Source organism: Thamnophis sirtalis, unplaced genomic scaffold (genome assembly GCF_051295495.1).
Source record: "Thamnophis sirtalis isolate CommonGarterSnake01/CBP01778 unplaced genomic scaffold, rThaSir2_p1.2 scaffold_8, whole genome shotgun sequence".
Taxonomy (NCBI): domain Eukaryota; kingdom Metazoa; phylum Chordata; class Lepidosauria; order Squamata; family Natricidae; genus Thamnophis; species Thamnophis sirtalis.
The window spans coordinates 25,880,451-25,904,083 of record NW_028261388.1 but is presented as its reverse complement, the minus strand read 5'-3'; the positions used below and the strand labels follow the sequence as shown (position 1 = coordinate 25,904,083).

The following is a 23,633-nucleotide window of genomic DNA, read 5'->3' as shown; positions in this document are numbered from 1 at the left end:
AAGCAGTGTTTCTCAACCTAGCAACTTTAAAACGTCTGGACTTCAACCCCCAGAATTCCCCAGCCAACCTTGGTTGAGAGACACTGCCTTAAAGAGTCATGATATGGAAAATAGTTTCAGTTTTGACTACTTATAATGAAAATAACATGGTTTTATAACAATCTACAGAAATTCCCTCATGACTTCTAAGGCAGCAGATTTGTGAACAGCTATGCTAGCAACAGCAATGTTGAATTGTGTTTACTATCCTCTATCCTGCTCTGCTTACAAAATCTACACAAAACCTGGTTACACTCAACCTTTTCTTAAGATACAGCAAAACAGAGCACACTGAAATGAACAGGAGATTACTATGGTATAAATGACTAATGGTTTGTTGTTACCAAAGAACAATGCCACTAAGGAATCAGTCTAATCAGGAAAAATACATCTCTATTTCCAGTAGTTTGAAATCCATCTGTTCATTCAATAGATTGCAAACTAAGAGTATTACTTGCAATTAGAAGGTCTGAGGAAAAACATTAAATACAAAAGAAAGGGCAATGACTACAGATGGTGTGTTTGTACATTGTTGTAACACATGTTCTGTTATTTCTTATTTGTTTACCATTTGACTCCATCCTCTGCCAGAATCCTACCCATATCTTAGTTATGTATGTAAAAACATTAAATAGGTATGCCTTAATATATAGTACATGTACAATAGGTTATGTATTAGGTTATTTTCCACATGATTTAAGTATTTATCTCTTTTTTCCCTGTCATTTGAAAAACCCAATAAATACTTGGTACAAAATATCGAACTCCATGCAAAGCTTTCAAGAAAATCTCCACAAATCACATTCACTAGATGATAATTGAATCTAATACTGCAATCCCATGTCCACTTACCATTCTGTAAGCTCATTAAATTCAATGATTTTAAACAGACAACCATCAAATTGTACAGGCAATGTTATTTAGAAACAGATAGCAGGAAATGCTCTAATGAATAAATATTCCTGATACTCCAAAAATAAACTATGCTTGAGCAAGAACTGCACTCCAACTATTTCTGAAAACAATTTGCCTTACCTGAAGAAAAAAACAACCAATCTCTTTCATCTCTTATATTTGTCAACTTCCTATGTCTAAGGTTTGCTGATGTCTCCCTTCATCTTATGCTTTTAGTTTTTTCTTCCTATACTATTTGGGGCTCATTCTGAATACATTATTTCTGAAATAGGTAGGAGCGTATGTCTGAGTCTCTGGAGGGTTTAGGAGAACAGAACAGTGCTCTTTTTGTTCCAATACAGAATAATACATGCAACATACATAGAAAATCTTGTGCAATGCATAACAACCCCTGTCCACCCCCAAGCAATGGTTGACTGCTCCAGCTGCAAACAATTCTGCATATTCTTCCAACAAATATGTGCAGCCCATAAATACATTTGTATAGTTGTGTGTGTGCATGTGTGTTTGCAGTATATACTATCAGAAGCTACATTTCAAAAAAAGGACAATATGGGACAAAAACCCAAGGCATTTCATTACAAAATTAAGTGACTCCAGCTGTGTATACTCATTTGAACATACAAACTACTGTCACACAGAAATACATAAATACAAGCATATGTTCCTTTCCCTTCTTCCAATAAGAACAGCAACGATAACTAAGCAAACAATAACAAAAATAAAACCCTAGTAAGGAAATGACTGCATTGGGAAGAGAAGAAAATAGGGGCTAGGTAAAGAAAAGTGGGGAATGGAAAAGGTAAGTGAATATGATGGAAAAAGAGAGCAGCAATACACAAACTATTGCCCAGACTAAATTTCAAATACATCCAAGCATTGCAGCAGTAAGCTCATGATTTTAATAAAGCCGAGGTGGCGCAATGGTTAAATGCAGCACTGCAGGCTACTTCAGCTGACTGCAGTTCTGCAGTTCGGCTGTTCAAATCTCACCGGCTCAGGGTTGACTCAGCCTTCCATCCTTCCGAGGTGGGTAAAATGAGGACCCGGATTGTTGGGGGCAATATGCTGACTCTGTAAACCACTTAGAGAGGGCTGAAAGCCCTATGAAGCGGTATATAAGTCTAACTGCTAATAAAACTAATGCATATCCCAGGTATTTAGGAAGGACAGAAATGCCAAATCCAGACTAAATCTCTCACTGTATGCAATTAGTTATAATGATAATATCCACCCTCCATAAAATCTGGGGATAGAGTAGGAAAGAAAATCGGTATTCAAGGTTTTTTAGTCTTAAAATGTACAGCCAAAATGTGGAAAATCTCTCAAAATTAGTATGTGAAGTCTGATATTGCTATGCAAATTTTGTGTCTATCTTGAAATTCAAATACATGCCGCTGAAATACAGTCATTAATGTTTCACTCATATATGTTTAAAAGTAAAGGGAACCACAGCAGAAATCGATAAAAGTCTCTTGGGATGGCCACTTTTTACTAAATATATGGTATCCACACAATAAAACATTAAAGTTATTATCTTAAATCACCAATCAATAACCTTGTATTCACAAGTTAAAACTGTGCCTAATATATCAAGAAAGTTGGAAAAGATTATAAAACTAATTTAGTTCACTCTCCCTGGTTAGTATAGGATCTATTATACTATCAATATATTTGATAGATGATCACTCCACTCAGAAAAACTACATAAAGGAATGCCAAAAACTGATGGTTTCCAGAAGGGTGCACTTGATATTTATTGTGAATGGGTTTTTTGCCATTTGGTGTCTAAAACAATACTCTAATAACAATACAATCCAGTAATCATGAAATAAATGGACAAAACTATCATAATCTTGTAATCATCACAATTAAACAGCACCATGCTTCAACAAAATCTCACCACACAAACAGGAACTTTCTGTCACAACAGGAATAAGTCTCTTCTGACTTCTGGTAGTTTTAAATTATAATAAATGTATATTGTCACAAGCTTTCATAGTATAGAGCTCACTTCCTCAGGTGCATGAACTGTTACCCCAAATGGCAGATCAGCTTTTTATTTCTTGAGGCAGTTAAGATTTCCTTCATAGCATAGAAAAAAAAAACTACTTGCTGCTGTTTCCAATTTTATAAGCATGAATAGAGCTTTTTTATGTTAATTAGGTGTTTGAAGATACTACTGTCGCATGCTGAGTGTTTCATCTTATACACTATACAGGAAGAATATTGTCCAAGCACATAATTTAAAGGGCCTAGGTGAAGTCCTTGAGTTTTCTTTGTAATACTGAAAATCAGAATCGCTACTGCCAATCACTGCAGGAAATAATTCCAAACTAAACAATCCAAGAGTCTAACTTGGCATAAGGCCATTTCCTATTTTTGGAGCCAGATGAAACTATTTTGAAGTCTTGCTGTTGCCCTTTCCTTTGCAATTCATACTGCTGAGCATGACCAGATTCCCCTCTTTCTTCTATTGCATGCATGTCCAACTGATGGAAAATCGACAATAGTTCCATCTATGTAAACGTAGAACATGGAGCTTGACAATATGTTATATGACATTTACATTTAAAGCAGCAAGGATGAAATGCCCCTAATACATTTTTTGCTATATAAAAGGTTTAAAGGAGGATTTCCCAAACTGGGACATGTCTTTCTTTTTAGAAAGTACAGACAGAGTTCAGGGCAGGTGTGAAGAACATTTTAGTTATCTTGTTATAATAAATCCACCTTTCCCAAAGATTCAAGATATGGATTCCATTGTTCATTTTGGATCGTTAGGGAAAGTGGTAAGGTAAAGGTAAAGGTTCCCCTCGCACATATGTGCTAGTCATTCCCAACTCTAGGGGGCGGTGCTCATCTCCATTTCACAACTGAAGAGCCAGCGCTGTCTGAAGACATCTCTGTGGTCATGTGGCTAGCATGACTAAACGCCAAAGGCGCACGGAACACTGTTACCTTCCCACCAAAGGTGGTTCCTATTTTTCTACTTGCATTTTTACGTGCTTTCGAATGGTTAGGTTGGCAGAAGCTGGGACAAGTTATGGGAGCTCACCCCGTTACATGGTGCTAGGGATTCCAACCGCCAAACTGCTGACCTTTTTGATCAACAAGCTCAGGTCTTAGCCATTGTGTCCCCTTTGTGTACATTGTGTGTACATTAAGATTACATAAAAGGGAGCTGTAATGGCAAAAAGATTAGGAACTCCTGGTCTGAAGGAATGCCAAACGATTAGGTATTAATCCAACAAATTTAAATACCATATGCAGGATAATGCCTTTAAATGTAAGGTAATACCATATTTAAAAAAATGTTAGTGAAGACAAACTAAGTTCTCTTTATTGTATTTCTGTTTTATTTTTCTTCCGTTGAACAAAGGAGGCAGAATAATTCTTACTGCTTTTTCGTATAAAAACTCAACTTGATTGTATTCTGTTTAGAGCAGACATGATTGACAGCTCACTAGGTAAATAGCATATGCAGCCTGAAAATGTTATTGTTTCATACTAATGATATGAGATATTGCTTTTTTATTTGTGTTTATAGCTGTTAAATAGCATTAAAATCTTCAGAAACGGTGCGAGTAGAGCTGAAGAGTATTGATTTCAATTTGACATTAATGCATACAGCTTAGAAGAGCTTTTTTAAAAAAAGAAGCAATAACCACTGTAAATCCTTGGTTATTAGAATAAGCAGACAAGAATTCTTGTCTATTTTATAAAACTACTAAACACAGAAAAGTACTTATTTTCAATTCTTAGTAACTCTTTTTGCTGAGAACACTGCAGAACAGTGATGGAATCCACTATGTGAGTTGATGTGGTAAGTGTAGAGTCACTTATTCTTTCTCTCTTTCTGGAAACACTTTCTCTTTTCTTTATTTTCTCTCTCTTCTTCTTTACATTTGCAGGTTGCTGGAACAAAAGGTCAAATTGTTCTTTCCAATAGTGTGATCGGTCAGTTTCTTAGATCAGGCCAAGGGTAGCACTCGATTTTCTTTCTACTATTCTACAATATATTTATTTGTGCCTTCAAGGAAGAATTCACTGGACAAGTCAGTTTCAAGTTTTCTTCACAGTATTTTTCAGAAGTGGTTTGCCATTGCCTGCTTCCGAGGGCTGAGAGTAGCTGGTCCAAGTCACCCAGCTGGCTTTGTGCAATATCACTGGTTACATACTGTATTTTTCAGACTATAAGACACACAGGTGTATAAGACACAGCAAGATTTCGAAGAGCTAAATACGAAAAAAAGTTTTTGTCCTCCCCAGCCTCCAGGAGCACTCTGCAGGCTTCAGCAGGGCTGGGGAAAGGCAAAAATGCCTCAGCTTTTGCAAAAAAGGCCTTTTTTTTTTTTTAAGGGATGCGGGGACAGGGCTTCGGGAGGACAAAAGTGGCTGTATTTGGTGTATAAGATGCACCAACATTTTCACACTCTTTTAGGAGGGAAAAAGGTGCATCTTATGCTCTGAAAAATACAGTATATTCATACCAGAAAGTCACTGTTTAAATAGTGGTATTTATATTCAATAATTTATACAGATACTTAGCCTATCCAGCAGTTAGCCATTAGACACTTGCTCCAACTGCTGTGACCTGCAATGATAAAAAATATCTATTTCTGTCAAAGAGATCATCTGTTAAAAATGCTGCAAGTTATTTAAATCTTCTGTAAAAAATTCTTTTCTTTCTTGCCATCTATTGTATGATTCTTTCCTGGATATCCTGATTAGAGGATTATGTACATTATATCCTTTACCAAACCACTAAAAACTACTCATAAGCAATTGCACTGTAATGTCACCAAATTTGGTTGAAAGGCATCAGATTAAATAGATTAACCTAGCAAAGTAAAAAAGGATCAAAAGTCCTTTTGGGTCTTTCTCTCTCTCTCTCTGCACAGCTAGAATGAGACAGTGAGGATGAATGGAGGATGAATATTGTTATAGTTAATATAAATATACAAACTAACTCTATTGAAACAGCATTTATGCATATTGGCTGTGTGTGAAATGAATATGTCTTTGATTACATTTGGTACACTGGCTAAAAATAAATGAGGTACAATGACTGTTTCTTTCCACTTAGTTTTATTTGTCATCAGACATGCTAGAAAACTTAAAATAAAGTGTACTTATCAGAATGTATGCCTTAGGGCAAGTCAGTGTTTTCCCAACATGTTTGTCTGGAGTTACTAATGGAACTGTTTCTCGTGAAAGGATCTCACGTATTCCCCTTTGCCCACCCACCATGTGCTCAGTTAATTTCAGTTTTTATTTGTATAAGAAACAACATTGGATTTCATTATATATTTAAGGCGCCTAGAGACCATTGGCTGAAAGGAATATTATTCTCTTCAAAATTAAATGCTAAAATTACAAAATGCAGTTTTGAGTACATTGAAAGTAGAAAGCTTTACTATGAATTTGAACCTATTCCTTCTCTCCTGATAAAAAATGCTTTTTGGTGCTCGTGAAACTTGACAGCAATTGCTTACAGCTGCCTAGTTTAACTTTTATTTAAAGAACTCAATTGTGAGCTTTTAAAATTAGAATTGTATCGTACATTAAAGAATGCTATGTTTATTTTTGAGGACATAACTTTATTACCATATATTCAGTCAAAGTTTGGGTAATTTTTGCTTATTAGTTTTAGTTTTACTTACATTTATTATATTCAAAGCTATTGGAAGTTTACGCATGGGTTTAGATCTAGGCAAGGGACTATAAAGTAGTTTATAGTTTGCTGTCTTTTTAAAATAAAGAAAAAAATGAATTATTTTACAGTCTATAACACAGGAGCCAGCAGCGCTTATCTTCAGTACTTACTGTACTCAAATTTAAGATTATAATGCAACATTAAAATTGAATTTAGATCTAATCATACTCAGAGAAGAATTCTACCTAGCTTGTTGTGGCTACTAATTCCAGCTGTTTAAAATCCTTTATTTCTGATTTGATTTCCCAAGAAAGTTCCATGTCTCATCTAGTCTTTAAGAAAACCAGTTCTAGAATATTGGTATTATCACTTCCCACTTTTTATATAAACTTGGCAAGGTGCCTTTCATATCACAATTGCCTCAGAAAAAAAGGTCACATCGGAAAGTGGAGAATTATCAGATTTTCAAATAAGCCTTCTATATAAATGGACTATGTATAAATGAAATTTTTAGTCACTGGGATTATAGTTCCAGGATTTTTTCCTCTAATGTCGCTGCCTAGTTCTAAAGAAAGCTAAGGACAGAAAATCTATATCCATGCCTTTAAAATTATCATACCTGAAGGCTAAACAAGACAAGAACTGTCAAAGGCATGAACAAGCTGTTGCCGTCTTAAAACAACAGCATATTTGAAAGGCAACTACAGAATATTTATCACTTTTTTGGGGGTCAGTCATGTGTCCAGTTTTAGAAATAATAGTCCTATGGTTGAAGACAGTCTTGTCCAAGCTTACTTGAAAGTCCTTAGATAAACATAAAGTAACTTTTTAATATCTGTCACCTGGATGACAAACAGAGCAGGCAAAAAAATATATCTGCTGGCCATAGTTTTTCCTCTACAAAGCAATATGTTACAGTTATATTTATGTAACATTATGAAATTAAAATATCAATTAACATTTTTAAGTTCCTTTTAAAAAGGCTAGCCATTTGATGCAGTGTTTGCCTTTATCCTCTTATAACCTTGCTCCAGGGAAGCATGAAAACTCATGCCATCTTCTTTTGCATGAATAACAAAGAGTAGAAACATACATTTCCATTAACAGATGAAATCACTCTCAAATTGGTAACATATGCTCTAATTTTCTTTTCCTCTAGAAATTACATGTAGAAACAATAATATAGCAGATAAACAAAATTTGGTATTGTATTCTTTTATTTATTGCAGCTATGAATTCTTTCTGTGGGACAGGTCACAGCAGAAATAATGGGTGGAGGCTGGAATTAATCAGGCAACTCTTCCAATGATACTTGATCATGGAGAAATGTATTTTAATGGAGGTTTTTGTTGTTGTTCTAACTTATTATAGAAATAAAATATAACCATATAAAGCATTATTTTTTATGAGTCAAATAAAAAATAGACAAGTTTAGTAAATCAAATAATATAATATCAACATTTCCTTACTTTATATGCACAAGACTATATTAAATATTTAAATACAATTTTATGTTCCATCAGTCTGTAAAACACATTAGAAAAGCATTTTCCTATATAGTAGAAAGCTACTAAATCAAAATGAAATTTCTGTCACCGTTCTACTAAATTCAGTGCTAAATTTTCTATCTTCTCAATTTATATTACACAGAAATGAAATATCCTTTGGGACAATGTAAACTCCAGCCTTTATTATCTTACAGTTTTAGTCAATGTTTCTTATTAATTTGAGACTCAACGTACAGAGAATGATTCTAATAAACGTATTTGATCTGAACATGTCCATTCACAAATTAAAGACTCTCTTCCTTCTTTGAAGAAAGATAAAAGATAGATCCAATGGAGGCTTACACTAGAATAAAGTGGATGGGTCACTGATGCTGTTGCTCTTGTCATGTACTGTCACAAAATGGCTAACAATTAGATTATCAATTCACAAACAGGTGAAGCTGATGAAGATAAGGAAGCATCCTTCAAATCTGAGTAAAGAGACAGTGCTTTGATTCTGGATCCGGCCTGCAAGGTGCTTAGATCTGGCCAATGGGGCGCTAAAACAGAGCTCGGGAGGGCTGCAGGTTGCCCTCCCGATCTCCATTTTCACTGGCAGAGGGTTGCAGGATGCTGCTGCAACCAAAAATGGAGCTCGAGAGCCCATTTTCGCTGACAGAGTGCTTGGGCCATCACAGGTGCACCCAACATGAGTGACGTCCAAGCTGGCCATGCCCACCTTGGCCACGCCCACCCTGGATCCCAAGGTCAAACACCACCTTGATGTGGCCCTCCTTGAAATCGAGTTTGACAGCCCTGATCTATGTGGCTGGGAGAATATGATTCAGATACTCTGTCCAGATTGTGGAAGATGTGGAAGCCCTGAAGCAGGTCCTCTCAGCTGTAGCTTTCTGGTTCTAGAATAGCTTGTCTCTGTCTCTGCTCTACCCTCAGCAGAGCAGGTCAAAGAACATAGTTCTTTATCTTTGTGTCATTTCAGTACAGCATTAAGACAGTGTAAACATGTAAATAAGCGTCAGGGCTTCAATTGCATTCTTTTGACTGATGTATTTTCTATTTTGGTCTCCTACAGATACCACTAGTTTCAATATACAAATGTGATTTATAATTTTTTTTAAAATTGATGGGCAACAAAGACTACATATCCAAAGAAGATCTTTTTGCCATGTTATGCATGTTTCTTCACTTGACTCATCAAATTTGATGACCTCAAAATGCATTATATTTATTTCTTATTTATTAAACAAATATATATGGTCACCTAACTCACACATGGTGATTCTGAGTAGTGTAGAACAATAAAAATCCACAAATATTATAAATATTGTATCTAGAGCAGGAGTGTCAAACTCGATTTCATTGAGGGCTGCATCAGGGTTGTGTTTGATCTCAGGGGGCCGGGTGGGCATGGCCACCTCAATGTCACTTGTGTTGGGGGTGCCTGTGGTGGTACAAGAGCTCTGCCAGAGAAAACAGACTCCTGAGTTCCTTTTTTGGCTGTGACTCCTCCAGCCCTCTGTTAGTGAAAACAGAGCTTCGGAGGGCCATGTGCAGAACTTGTGGGCTCCATTTTTGGCTACGATGGCCTCCTACAATGTCCTGCCAGTGAAAACGAAGCTCAGAAGGGCCACATGCGGCCCTCCCGAGCTCCATTTTCACTGCCAGAGGCACCGCAGGCCAGTCCTTCACTGTTTCCAGGGCAGCCCTTCAGGCCATATCTAAGTACTCCATGGGCCGGATCTGGCTCCTGGAGCTTGAGTTTGACATCCCTGATCTAGAGTAACCATTCTTGGAGGAAAGGTACTTATCTCTTTATAACGGCATGTGCACAACCATAATTATTTAAATGATCAATTCTAAAGTCCTTTAACTTAGGAACTTTGGACGCAGAAGATATATATTGATAAGAAGAATCACTTTTAAAAACATATATGCAAACAAATATTTTATAATATTCTAACAATACAGCATATTTGCCTCTTCTACCTTTATTTTTCAGTAAATGCCCAGAGCTACAAAATGGTAGCATTCCGTCTATTTTGTTAGAGATATCTTGTTGGTCTTTGACAGCCTTATCATGTCAACTTTCTGCAGAAGCATAGTTTTCAACAACAAGAGGAATAAGTATAAAACTATGCTTCCTGTGGGTATATTTTACTATGGTAGATCCTGGGGGATGATTTGTTATTTCTGTCAGATCAAACAAAGAGATAGGAGAAGAAAATAAAATACAATAACACAAAATAAAGCAGTGGAAAAAATTCCAAAATCCAATATTTTATGCTAGGAAAAATCATCAAAATATAGTGAATATCAAACATCTTCAAAATAAACAAATACTGTACGGAAAAAGTGCTTTCAAGATGTCTATGAAAATCAACTGTCAAATCTTGCTCATTTATTGAGTGGCTCTCTCCCACCCCTTCCATTGCTAGTGTAGCTGGATTTTTTTTATTAGGGAACAAATAAAATGTGATATTTCCAAAGCTTCGTAAATACCCCCCAAGAGTTCTAAGCGGATAAATAATACTTTTGCCTCTTTTTAAACTCACAATAGTACCCTGTGAATTAGATGAGTCAGGAGATAATCTACAGACCAAAGTCAGTGTGTATAACTGAGTATGGATTCAAATCAAACTCACAATCATAATGAAACATTTTATTACCCCATGCATGAGCCTAGCTACTTTTGCAAGATGTAGTGATGGCCAACAACCTGGGTGGTTTTAAAGGAGTTCTACATGGTTTTACATAGTTATAAAATTATGAATGGCATTATTAATAATAGTTGCGTATTGAATTATTGCTTACTTCTAACTACTGAGGAATAAAAACAGGACATGATCATTAAACTTTTGTGATACATCAGATTGGTTGGTACATTGGACTAGCTAGGTTTCTAGTCTGCAGCCACAAAACTTCTTTCATTCATTTCCTACTGCAGAGTGCCAGAAAATTCTTAGGCTGCATTAGGTATACAGACATCCATATTTAGGTGGAAAACATTAAATCTATTGAATCAGCAGGATATCACAATTTGAAATTGTACCTCATATATTATATAGAGCTGAATACAAGGAAAACAGTCTAGAATGAATATACAAAGATTAATTGTTGAATATAATTCTTCACTAACTTTTAAAAACAATACTAAGCATAAACCAACCGTATCTATAAAATGTAAATGAGAGTTTGGCAAATATTTGAAATAAGAAGTGAATAAAATAAATATTGCATTTGAAATACTAGCTCCTGCAAAGATACAGAGAGAAAAAACCTGCTTTTAAAGTTGCCTCTGATAAAGGTAATTACATTTAGGGCATCAAGCCAATGATTGCTATTTAGCCATTTTAATTTCATGTTGTGATGGAGGACCAAAACATTAGTGATATATTGACATCACTACATTAAATTAGTTTCGTAAAACACATGTCATGTCTGTTTGTTCAGAAGAAAAACTAATAGCAATACTATGTAAGTATCGTAAGAATAGGTGTAATTTTTGCAAATGCAGCTTGAAAAGCTACTACTCAGTTTTCTTGTAGTTTAATTTGTAAGAATGGAATTTCAAATGAAAGATCTCCTCTAGAGAAGCAAATCAAAGTTCCCTTCAGTGAGTTAGTTTGTATTTTACATTATGGAAAATTTTAAACAAAATTGGAAAGGTGGGTGTCATGTAGCAAAGCAAAGCATTAGCTTCCAGAATTTATTTTCAAGAATGTCCTTGGATGGAATATAGAATCTGCAGCTAAATGCCTTGCTTGTAAATATATTCACATATCCAGAAAAAACAAACAAAACAAAAACAAAGCTGAGCGTCTGACTGGCAAAAAGCCTTATTAATTTGCTTTTCATTGTCACTGGAGAAGGCAAATTCCCTATGAAACCATCTTTTTTGGGCATCAAAGACATATTTGGAAAATGCCAAATGCAGCCAATGTCTTTAAAGGGATTGGGATACTTGCTCTAAATAGTTACTTCTAATACAACAGAATATACCTAGTTGAGGGTTAGGGTTAGAGCCTTGGTGTTCTCTGAATTTGGTTGCTTTTTTGCAAATTTTTCAATACCTAACTGGATATGATCACTAGTGGATGTAGGGTTTTCCCCCTATGTATATATTATTCCTGTCCCACTTTCTACTTTCATTTTGATGGATAGATATATCAACAAATCAGAGCAAAATATGGATCTAGGACTCATAGCAGAGATCACAATGCGGTATTAGAAACTACTGTACTTCTACACATAGAACCAAGAGTATGGATCTGCTTTGTAGATGACATTTTTGCAATCATAAAAATGGATTTAGAGAAGACACATTAAACAGCCAATAACGTATTTAAAGAAACAACATTCCCAAGAAAAGAAGAAAACAACAACAGGCTACCTTTTCTGGGTATTCTCATGAGCAGAGGAAATGACAGCAAACTAGAAAGACAAGTCTATCAAAAAACCAACCCATGCTAATCAAGTATTCTGTTACCAAAGTAACAATCTTATCTCCCATAAGGGAAGTTGTATAAAAATATTATTCAGACAAGCACAAACACACTGCAGTAACCTTGAACATCAGAAAAAAGGAAGGATACTGCCTATACAACATCTTTCAGCAAATGGTTACCCGTATAACTTTATCAAAAAGTATCTGATTACTCAAGCCACTACAGTAGTTAACACAAGGTATTGAAAAGAATAACATGACCATATATCAAAAACATCTCAGAAACACAGACTATTATAATACATGGCATCACTGTAGCACGTGATTAAACTAAAGCCCTCCAAAATATCTTAAGTAAACCAAAAGACTAGCAGTCCAAGAAGAAAAAGATAAGACGTAATTGTAACATACAATGGAGTGTAACAGCCAATATTTAGAACAGATACTCCGAAGAGCAGCGGAGCACATCCATGAATATTAATTAGCAATCAGTAAACATGATGTAAATTCCTTAATATTACAAGGCTTTATACTCAACTACAAGTTCGACTGAAATACTGAGTATTATAGACCAAGATAACTCCTAAAATTTTAAGAAAATTTATTGAAGCTTGCCATTCAGACAATCAGCTGTTAACAGATATGTATATAGAAATAAACCATATTTACACACTACTCAAAAGAGACAAAAAAGCAAAGAAGAAAATGAGACTAGAACACATTCCCTCCAGCATAAAATATCTCAATAAGCAGTGATTAATACTAGACAAACAATCAAACAGAAAACAATACCAGAAAGAAAGAAAGAAAGAAAGAAAGAAAGAAAGAAGGAAAGAAGGAAAGAAAGAAAGAAAGGAAGGAAGGAAGAAAGAAAGAAAGAAAACTACAGCCCCAACAACACTGGCAGGGCAAGCTACTGTAAATAAACAGGGAGCAAACCCCATGCTCACTAGCACTGATGATATTCTCTAGTTGGGCAATCAAATATCCACAAGCAAGCAAGCAAGCTTAAAGAGCATGAAGGACTCCATAGAGCTGTTGCAATATTTCCAAATGGAAACTTGCACACAGTTCATGAGTGCTAATGAAAGTACTGCAAAGGATATTTCTTTGTACATATGACAATGTGCCTAAAATAAAAGAAAACAATCGAGAAATTGTATACAAAAACTTTGAAATACTACACTGTAATCTACATTCAATGTGTCCACTAATTCTATACATTAACATTCTCACAACCAGTATTCTGATGATAGCTGAAAAGGCTAAAAACATTGGTTGGATTTATAATGTACACCAATAGTAAAGACAATCCCAAACAACATCGAGGGTCTAATGCAACTGCTGTTTACATATTAAACAGGGATGCAGACTTCGTAGCAGAGATGTTCTGTCATGTTTCTCCACAGGAGAGGGCTGTCATGGAAAAGTTCATTATCAATTACTGTTGTACACGTGCAAGATGAGTTAAGCTGTCATAATTTCTCAGCTAGAAATCCTGTGCTGTCAAAGAATGTCAACTTTTAATCTGACATATGGAAGAAAATTATCTCTTATTCTGACCTCTAATTTCGTGACATTTTAATGCAATAATTGCTGTGGTTAGTGCTGTAACTATGATTTCACCTGTCAAGGAAAAAAACAAATCAATATCCTTGAGATGTTTATTACATTTTATCTTTCATTTTACTAAATTTCTTGGTTTTGAAAAAAGGGAAACTAGCATTACATCAGGATTCTTGTAAATGTTATCTGATGAAACTAGAGTTTGCTATGTTTCTAATTTGTGTGTATCTCTAACAATAGTTCCTTCTTATCCCCCAATGAAGCACCATTTCATTAGACTATAAATAATATCTGGACATATATACAATAATTAAAGAAAAGTGGTTTGGCTTGCCCATGGAATACAATACATCTAATGGGAGAAAAACCTCTAAGTATTAAATTAGCCTTTTATGAAAGGGGTGTGTGTGTGTGCACGAGGAGGGCAAAATGAAATATGACTCCTCTTCCAAAAGGAAGATTATTTTTACCTTGTCCCTAATCTCTTTATACAGTAAATCAATCTTACAGTTTAATCAGATCTGATAATAATTTATAGAAAAAAATAAGGAAAGCATAACTTGGTACATGTTTACTGTCAGCACAAATATTCTCTGTTAGGCTTTTTATGGTCCTTAAGCAAATTCAGCTTCTTCATTGACTCTGCTTGTCAGAAGCTGGCTGAGAAGGTTGCAAATGGTGATCACATGATTTCAGGATGCTGCAACCATCATAAATAAATACCAGTTGTCAATTTTGATTACATGACTTTGGGGATTACGCAATGGTCATAAGTGGGAGAAGCTCCTGTAAGTCACATTTTTTAGTGCTATTGCAACTTCAAATGGTCACTAAACAAATGGTTGTTAAGTTTAGGATTACCTGTATCAGAAGGAAGCTGAACAATAACACACAAACACACGCAAAAGAATAGAAATCCTAAAAAATCTTATAACTACTTCAGGGAGGATAATTGGAAATGGAGAAATGCTATCCTAATCCTTGTCCTCAAAAATTCTCTTCAAGAAGTTTCTTTCTTGATATGTTCATAGTTAATTTATTAGACTTCCTGAAATAAACGAGAGTGAGTTGCTCGGGTTTCATTGAGTGAGTTGGGATGATGAATTAAATTTAGATCCAAATCATTTAAAGTACTTATTTGTTAAATTTATAGCCTGCCTTTCCAATATTAAAATGAAAGATAAAAAATATTTCAACTTTTTCAATGACTGCATGAATACAATCCATGAAGGCCTTCAATTACCATGAAATAGGGTTCTAATATCTCATAATGTATAACATAGCCTAAACTGTAGAAATGTTACAGAAATATATTGTAATATTTAGTTTGTGAGATAATTAACTAATTAACTATAAAATTCTGGATTCTTGGTTTTTTTTTGGGGGGGGGGGAAAGAAAGCTACAAGTATTCTACTGCCTTTGTTTAAATTATTGCTTGTTTTGCATACAACAGATGGCAGATATCATAGGGCATGGAAGCTTATGTATGCAGCCTCAACACAACAACACTCATCTTGCAGCTGTTGCATCTTCACACTTTTCAACCAAAGTGAATTTTGAAATAGAATGTTTTATATTTCTGTGTTAATCTAATAATAATTTTCCTAAGATAAATTGACAAGCTACGAGGCAATACATTGAAGGACATTTTGCAGAAGCCATTTTTTTTAAAAAGTGCTATAAAATACTATACAAACATGCTAAAAGAAACCTGCATGTTTATTCGTGTTTGGGCTATTTTATTTTCTGTGCATTTATTAATGAATAAACAAATAAAAACAAAAACAGTATGTACATATGTATGGATTTCAAAATATCCAACTCTTCTAGTTAGTAATTTACTAAATATAACATGTTAGAAAAAACATATAACCCATTTTAACTTCACTTGATCATTAAATCAATATAACTGTAGAAAATCCAAAGGGATATTTGTAATGTCAGCAAAGTTCTCCAACATCTAATCTACATTTTAATAACATATATGTTGTTTCATATAAGCTCAAAAGAGAAATAAATTTTTAAACCAGATTTCCTTCTTTCACTGCCTTGAATCAATTATTCAAGATACAGATGGCAATTTATGGTACAACAAATAAGCTTGACCAAGTGCAGTTATACAGACACCTTTTTATTTTGAAGTACAGGTAGTTCTTGACTTACGACCACAATTGAGCCCAAATTTTTGTTGCTGAGTGAGGCATTTGTTAAGTGAGTTTTGTCCCCATTTTATGACCTTTCTTGCCACAGTGGTTAAGTGAATCACTGCAGTTGTTAAGTTAGTAACACGGTTAAATGAATTTCTGCTTTCCAGTTAACTTTGTTACAAAAGGTGATCACATGACCCTGGGACACTGTAATCATAATAAATATGAGTCAGTTGCCAAGTGCTGAATTTTGATCACATGACCGTGGGGATGCTGTAATAGTCATAAATGTGAAAAACGGTCATAAGCACTTTTTTCAGAGCTGTTGTAACTTCAATTGGTCACCCAACAAACTGTTGTAAGATGAGCACTAAATGTATTATGGGATTACAAAATAAAACAAAATAACTCATTTTTAAAAAATGAAGAGCAGCAATTAATAATTTTAAGATACATTTATCATAACTGAAGGGAAAAAGTGTGAGGTACTTACTTCTCTGAGGACAGGATCAGTGATACTGTCAAGGTTTATGGAACCTTCATATGTCAAGTAATGGAAAACATTAAGTGCCCGCACTGCTTCTGGCCCACGCTGCTTATAGCCAAATATGAGATCAATCCATTGGTGAAGCTGACAAGATACAAATTCACTTTCCAGAGCCTAGAAATAAAATCGAGAGGATGAAAAAGGAAAAAAAATGCTTATCATACAAGTACCATTTTCTATTTCTTTTACAAAGCCAATGGCATAACAAGATGTCTTCTCAGAATTTCCTTTAAAATTCATAATATGCTTGCTACAAAGTTTGTAAATGCATGTTTTGTGAGCTTTTATTGGCATTCAGTTCTTCATGTATGCTTTTTGCTCTATTGAGAGCTTATTGGGAAACATCAATAGAGGTATTAAAATATTTATTTTATGAGGTGGGGCTTGACGTCGCAACGGCATGACATGCAATCTTGGGGCTCCAGGATTGCTGTCGATATGTCTGTTGCTGGATGATCCTTTTGGATCTAAACTGTTCTGAAGGAACGGTGATAGTGAAGGGTATGTCCTGCTGATCTCAGGGGCATCGCAAAGCCCCTGATTGATCCAGGAAAAAGCTCTTTTTGCCTGCTACAAGAGAAGCAGCCAATATGGCTACAGAAAGTTGGGACAAGCCCCTGAAACGGCAGCAGCACAGGAGAGACAGTGTGTCAAAATGGTGAGAAAAATCTTTATTATTAGAGAAGAGAAAATCCAAAAGACTCAGAGTTAAAATAAAATTGAAGACAGAAGGGAACAAGCAGCAAATTTACTCTAGTTTAAAACTATTGTGTTATCTTTTTCACTTTAATTGTTTGTTTTTTATGGATGGATTTTTACAAATGCCTCTTACTTTTAAACTGGACTGGTCTTCCCCCCCTCTTCCTCTATACTTTTCCCAATTTTTTTTTTGTGTTTGTGGATTAAAAACCTCTTTCCTCGCAAGGCTCAGCCGGATCGTAATCTTTAAAAAAATTTTTTTTCTCTTTCTGGAGAAAAACCCTTTCCGGAGCTCAGAGTTTAGAAAAGAGAGCCAAAAACAGAGGGAAAAGATGTAACACTAGTGGCTAGAGGCTTGGCAACATCTGATATTACAAAGCTATCGGCTTGGTCTACTGAAAGGGTCAGTGGAAAAAACTTCACTGAATTTGAAACCTAGCAAAAGCCTTGGATGTTTTAGTGGCAGTGTTTATAACTTGGAAAAATGGCACTATATGAAGAAGAAAAGGAACTAACATTGCAAAAAATTATGTTAGAAATTCAAAAACTCTTAATAACTACAGAGAGAATTGAAAAGAGTCTTGAATTTATAGATCAAAATACAAAATATCAAAATATAGAAAGTACGGAGGGAAGAGTTGAGAATACTTATAAAACAATGATGAAATTTGAGGACAGAGTTCAAAAAATTACAGAGACATATGAAAGTGGTAAGAAAATTGTTGACATTGACAGCAAATCGTGTGTGGAGGGAAATGATAAGTGCGGAATACGGAAAGGAGAAATCGATGAATTGGAACTCTATCTCAGATGTCAAAACATAGATGAAGATAGGGGAGAAAATTTGGCAGAGACAATGAGAATAATTTCGGCAGAAGCACCAGTGATAACAAAAGTCAAGCAGATGAAAGAACAGATGGAGGGTTTCGAATTCTTTTAAGATATCCAATGAACAACAAGTTGTCAAGAGAAGTCCACATAAGACTTATCAAGAAAACACTTAGAATACAGATTCTACAAATGGCAAGAGATATTGGACTGCACTATTTCTGGAAGGATACAGGATGATGAAATGAAATGTCACAATAAAATTTAGTTAAATGTAGTTAAATGTTGAGTATTATGTATAAGATAAAGTAATAATAGCTATAGTAAAATAAATGATCAATAATGATAATAAAGCATTTATATACTAGATTGATAATATGAAATTTTATATAAACTGTAAGTGAGAATAATGGAGATGATGTTGAAAAGCCTTTCTATAAAAGATAAATAATTCTATATAGAAGAGAATATAAAGATGTAATATCATTGGATGATTTCAGGATGATGTAATGAAATGCCATAATATAAATTTACTTCAAATTTAATATGCCTCATATAAAAAGGATGTAATAGCTATGCTTAATGGAAGTTTAACAATTATAATAATTTGTATAAATATATATTAGATTGATGATACTAATAATGGAAAAACCATGGAATTGAAAATTATTAGAGAATGTTATTAATGCTAAAATAATAGAATGATTTAGAATAGGATACAAAAAATTCTTTATTATTGGATATATTGAAGATGATATAATGAATTATCATAAGATACATGGATTCATGTTTAGAATACCTTGTTTAAAATGGTGAAACAATAATGATAATTAAACAAATGAAGTACAATAATAATGTATACAAAGATATTTGATTGACAATAAGTGATTTTTGATAAAGCTCAAGTGATGACTATGGAAAGGACGGAGAAAGATTTTATAACCAATCGACCCACTGTATGTAGTTGAAGAGGTTTTTTATGTTATATGTCTTGCGTGTTTATGTTTGAAAATAAATTTTTTATTAAAAAATATTTATTTTATGTTATTGAATCTAGCACAATCATTCAAATCAAAGCATCTTTGATAGAACCTATTGAGACTCAGCTTTAAAGGAAACCAGTTAAGAGGACTCTGTCATTTCCGCATGTTATTGGTTCAATTGTAAAATTATACTTTTTTTTTCTTTTTACTGTCCCATGAACCCTGGAAAATGGAATCTATTAAGGTTTTCTCTGAAACCTTAAAAATTATGTCAAAATCTGGATACTAGTTGATTGGGATCTGACCAAAGCAAAATAAATTGGAACTATTATTTCTTTTAGTTTGGAACATAGACTGATGCAGTCTAAAACAACCAAATAAATAAATAAGAAATAAAATTACAGTTCCTTTTTTGCATATCACTCTGTTGATTCATATTAAGTTTATACTTCTTTTTCTTTTTCAAAAGGATTATAATAGCAATAGCAGAGCAATAGTATTTAGGTTTAAATTATATTAGGTCACCAAATAATCAAGTCAGGTATCTTTCATCACATACTTGAAAAATCTAATTTTTCTTTCAAAGTGAAGAACACTGTGTGTGTGTATTCTTTTGAGAGTGGGTGTCAGAATTTCATTTTTTTATGTGTATCAGTGTGTTCTCAGCAAAATGTGACAATAAAGCTTATCTTATCATATCTTATCTTAGTCTGTTGCTAAATTCCTTTCTGTCATCATATTCATCTGCCTCTTTAAGAAAATATATTCCTATCCCTGTATACCATATTTTCAAATTAAAATAAAGGCAAGTTATAAAATTAAGAATACTAATGAGCTTTGTGGCTTCTTACTGGCCATATAATTCTTCAAATGCAGCAAAAGCCTTTGTTCCCAGTCTTAATTCATTAGAATAGTTTGTTAAAATCAACCTGGTGAGGCAATAGATTTCAATCAGTTTAAGAAGTACTATTCCAGGTTAACTGGATTGTAGAGCACCAACTGTAAAATCCTGGCTTTTTTTATTCCAATTACAGATTATAATTTTACAATGTGTATGCCATTTTTCTACTCTTGAAGAATGGTGTAGATGTATATTTAAACCAAACCCTGATTTATAGAATTTTAAACAGTACCAAGTTATTATGAATTTCATAAAAGGAAACGGGTAGATAGTGGGTAGCAAGATTTTGAAGCCTTATGTTTTGTTACTGCCTCAGCCTGTTTTTTTCAATATTTCTAACATTAACCATTATACACACAGAACATGAGCATGCACAGGTTTCAGATGGAAATTATTTAGAATAAAAATGCATGTTCAGTTTAGCAGTAGAAATATAGCCTTGAGCCATATGATTTTATCTGCCAGTAGTCATCCATATTAATCAGAAAATAACATTACTAGCTAAATATGAGAAAAATATTCTGCAAAAAAATGGCTAAACAAAATAAAAGCTTACAATATTTTTTTCTTCTTAAATCATTGTTACAATTGTATGCCCTAGTAAATGGAAGCTAGTCCAATTGCATCCAGTAAATTTTGTTTCAGAGTAAACAAATATAGGACTACAGAGAATGGCAGCAATTCTAGGTATGTGTGTTAAACAAGGTTGTGAGGAGAAGGATGTCAGAATTACATAATTATTATATGCAATGTAATTTTTATTTAACAGATGCAATAGTCTTCAGATGTAACAGATAGATTCTCCATTGTAAATGCAAATCACATAAATGCCGCAAATTTATAATTTGTGGTAGTAATATTACTGCAGGTAATACAGTCATTGGATGAACAGGCAATTGGGAATAATGAATACCTGTTACCTTAATTGATTAATTGGATAAAAGTTTCACTGTATGTTATTAATTATATTTTCTCTTAGGGTGCTGTCACAGAAAATACTGTGTATGTTACTACCAATCTTTTTTGGCATGTAGAAGAGGCCATCACAAGTTTATTATCAATAGGCAAATTAAAATGGAAATCAACAGTGTAGGGATTCATATTTTATAGTTTGTTCATAAATGATACTAAATTAGAGATTCAGAATAAGATGGCTTGCTTTGTGGATGACAAAACTAAACATTATTTTTTATTTCAATTAAAATTACAATAAATTCATGAAATTCTTATTTAGATCTAATCAAATATTCTAAATATATTTATTAATTTTTATTCTCACTTATGTGAACAATTACAGCTTTATAATAACTTTTGAAGGAACTTTTGAAGATCACGTCCCAGTTTTGTAAATACAGAGGCTAAAATACTGAATTAGAATTATTGAGATCCTGATTTAAGTAATTATTAAACAAAAGAATCTATTGGATTACCTACAACCATTTGGCCTTATTTAATCAAATAACTGTGATGATCAAAGTATCAAATGTCATTGTAAAGATCAAATAGAAGGCGAATATATGGAAAATATGAAGGACAAGATATGAATAATACACATAAATAGATGACTGTTTAAGAAGCAAATTGGAAGGGAGAAAATATATTGAATATGGACGTGATCTTGGACTTCTATAAAATATCTATATATTTTCTAAATGACAAAACTAGCATATTAGGTAGAGGAAGATATTTCTTGAATCTGAAAGTATATTTCTGTTTGTTATATTCAGCACTGCAATTTGTAGTATGCCAATTTCTGTGCCTTAAATAATCAAAACATTGTCATAATTAGTTTTGGATTACAACTGGTCATGTCTTGAAATTACAAATGCTTGCTTTAAAGGCTTTGCTGTGTCTCTGTGTGTTTTACATTACAGTTTTTTACCTTGATTTAACATGCTTGGCTTGTTTCTAAACCTGCTTTATTTCAGACTCTCATGCCACCACAAGTCTTCTGGGATCAAAAAGCTCAGCAAGACTACGAAGTCACATCTGTGAAAAGCTTTCTTCCCTTTTTTGTAAACTGGTAGATTATGATTGATGAACCCAGCATTAGGGTAATGTTAGCAGGAACACTTACTGTTTCTGTCCTCTGTGACATCATTGAGGTCAGGCCATAATCATGTTAGCATTGAACACAATGCTTTATTAATGTTTCATGGCTATGTCAGTAGTAATCAGTCCAGCTTGCTATGGATAAATTAAACTGAGCCAACAATCACTGATGTATAAATTGAATGCTCTTAAAATCCACTGAAACACATCCTAAAAGTTACTGAATATAATCACTCCTCTAGCGTTTTTAATAAGAGCAATCTGCACAGGAATTTTTTCAATAAGAGATTATTGTATTAGTACTTTTCTGCATTATGATGACCAGAAGTGGACATAGTATTCCAAATGTGGCATCACCAGTGCAGTATAGAATAATACTACCGCTTCCCTTGATCTTGATACTCTCTCTTTGTTGATATGGGAAGAGCCGGTATGTGTCAGAGTATGCCAAATTTTTCAACTTTCAATTTGCAAACATTAAAGATGCTCAAAAGTTGTAACATACCTTGGAGATTGTAAAAATATTTTTGGTACATAATATAATTTAGACAAATTAAGTAACTAAACAGCGTAACTAAATGGCATAACTTTTTAACATTTTGTTTGTTTCAGGGAATCATATATATCAAATATTGTGATGGCTTATATAATTTTTGTCATGATTTTGTCATGAGCTTGGGGAAAGAGAACATCTGATATTTATTTCATCTTAGATATCAGACTGAAATCCAAGAGAAATAAGAAAAGTATGCTATGCTGATCTAGTGCAGAACCATTTAGATATTGACAACACTGTGGCATCAAGTGGAAGTTTTTAGATTCATGTGCCATGGAAATCATTGGAGAAAAGGCAGACTTATATAAGAACAGGATATTCCACTTGAAGTGAAATGGAGATTGGCTGCTTCTGTATAACATGAAAAATATGGTAGAAGTATGCTTCCCTGGAGGAAAGATGAGAGATGCTGGGCAGCATCCAGTTAGAAAAGTGAGGATATTTCAAGAAATACTACAAGGGGTAAGTACTGGAGTTGTCACATCAATGAAACAAAAAAAGACAAATATAGTGCCAATGATATTTGAGAGTGAGTATATGTATAGTTATTTCTCTGCTAGTACTAGAAAGCTCCAAATCAAGAACTAAGAATTCTTATTTGTTTTTGGAATGCAAATTTTTGTGCCAGGAGAGAAGACTACAATGGGGAAAGACTACAGACTACAGGAGAGAAGACTACAATGGGGAAAGTATTGCTAATATATAAAAATTAACATACTGAAAAAAAGACTAGCTTCCTTCATAGAATAACTATAGGTGGCAATATCTGTTCCCAAATGTAAATTAGA

At 33.9% G+C, this 23,633-nt stretch overlaps 1 protein-coding gene across 6 annotated transcripts in view; it reads right to left on the bottom strand.

Moving 5' to 3' along the window:
- Positions 1 to 23,633, bottom strand: part of NBEA (neurobeachin) — a 360,491-nt gene that overhangs the window by 21,435 nt on the left and 315,423 nt on the right. For all 6 annotated transcript variants that reach the window (XM_087721296.1, XM_087721298.1, XM_087721299.1 and 3 more), the window contains one exon: positions 16,773 to 16,940. In XM_087721296.1, coding sequence (XP_087577422.1) covers positions 16,773 to 16,940 — 168 coding nt within the window. The remainder of the gene's footprint in view (positions 1 to 16,772; positions 16,941 to 23,633) is intronic.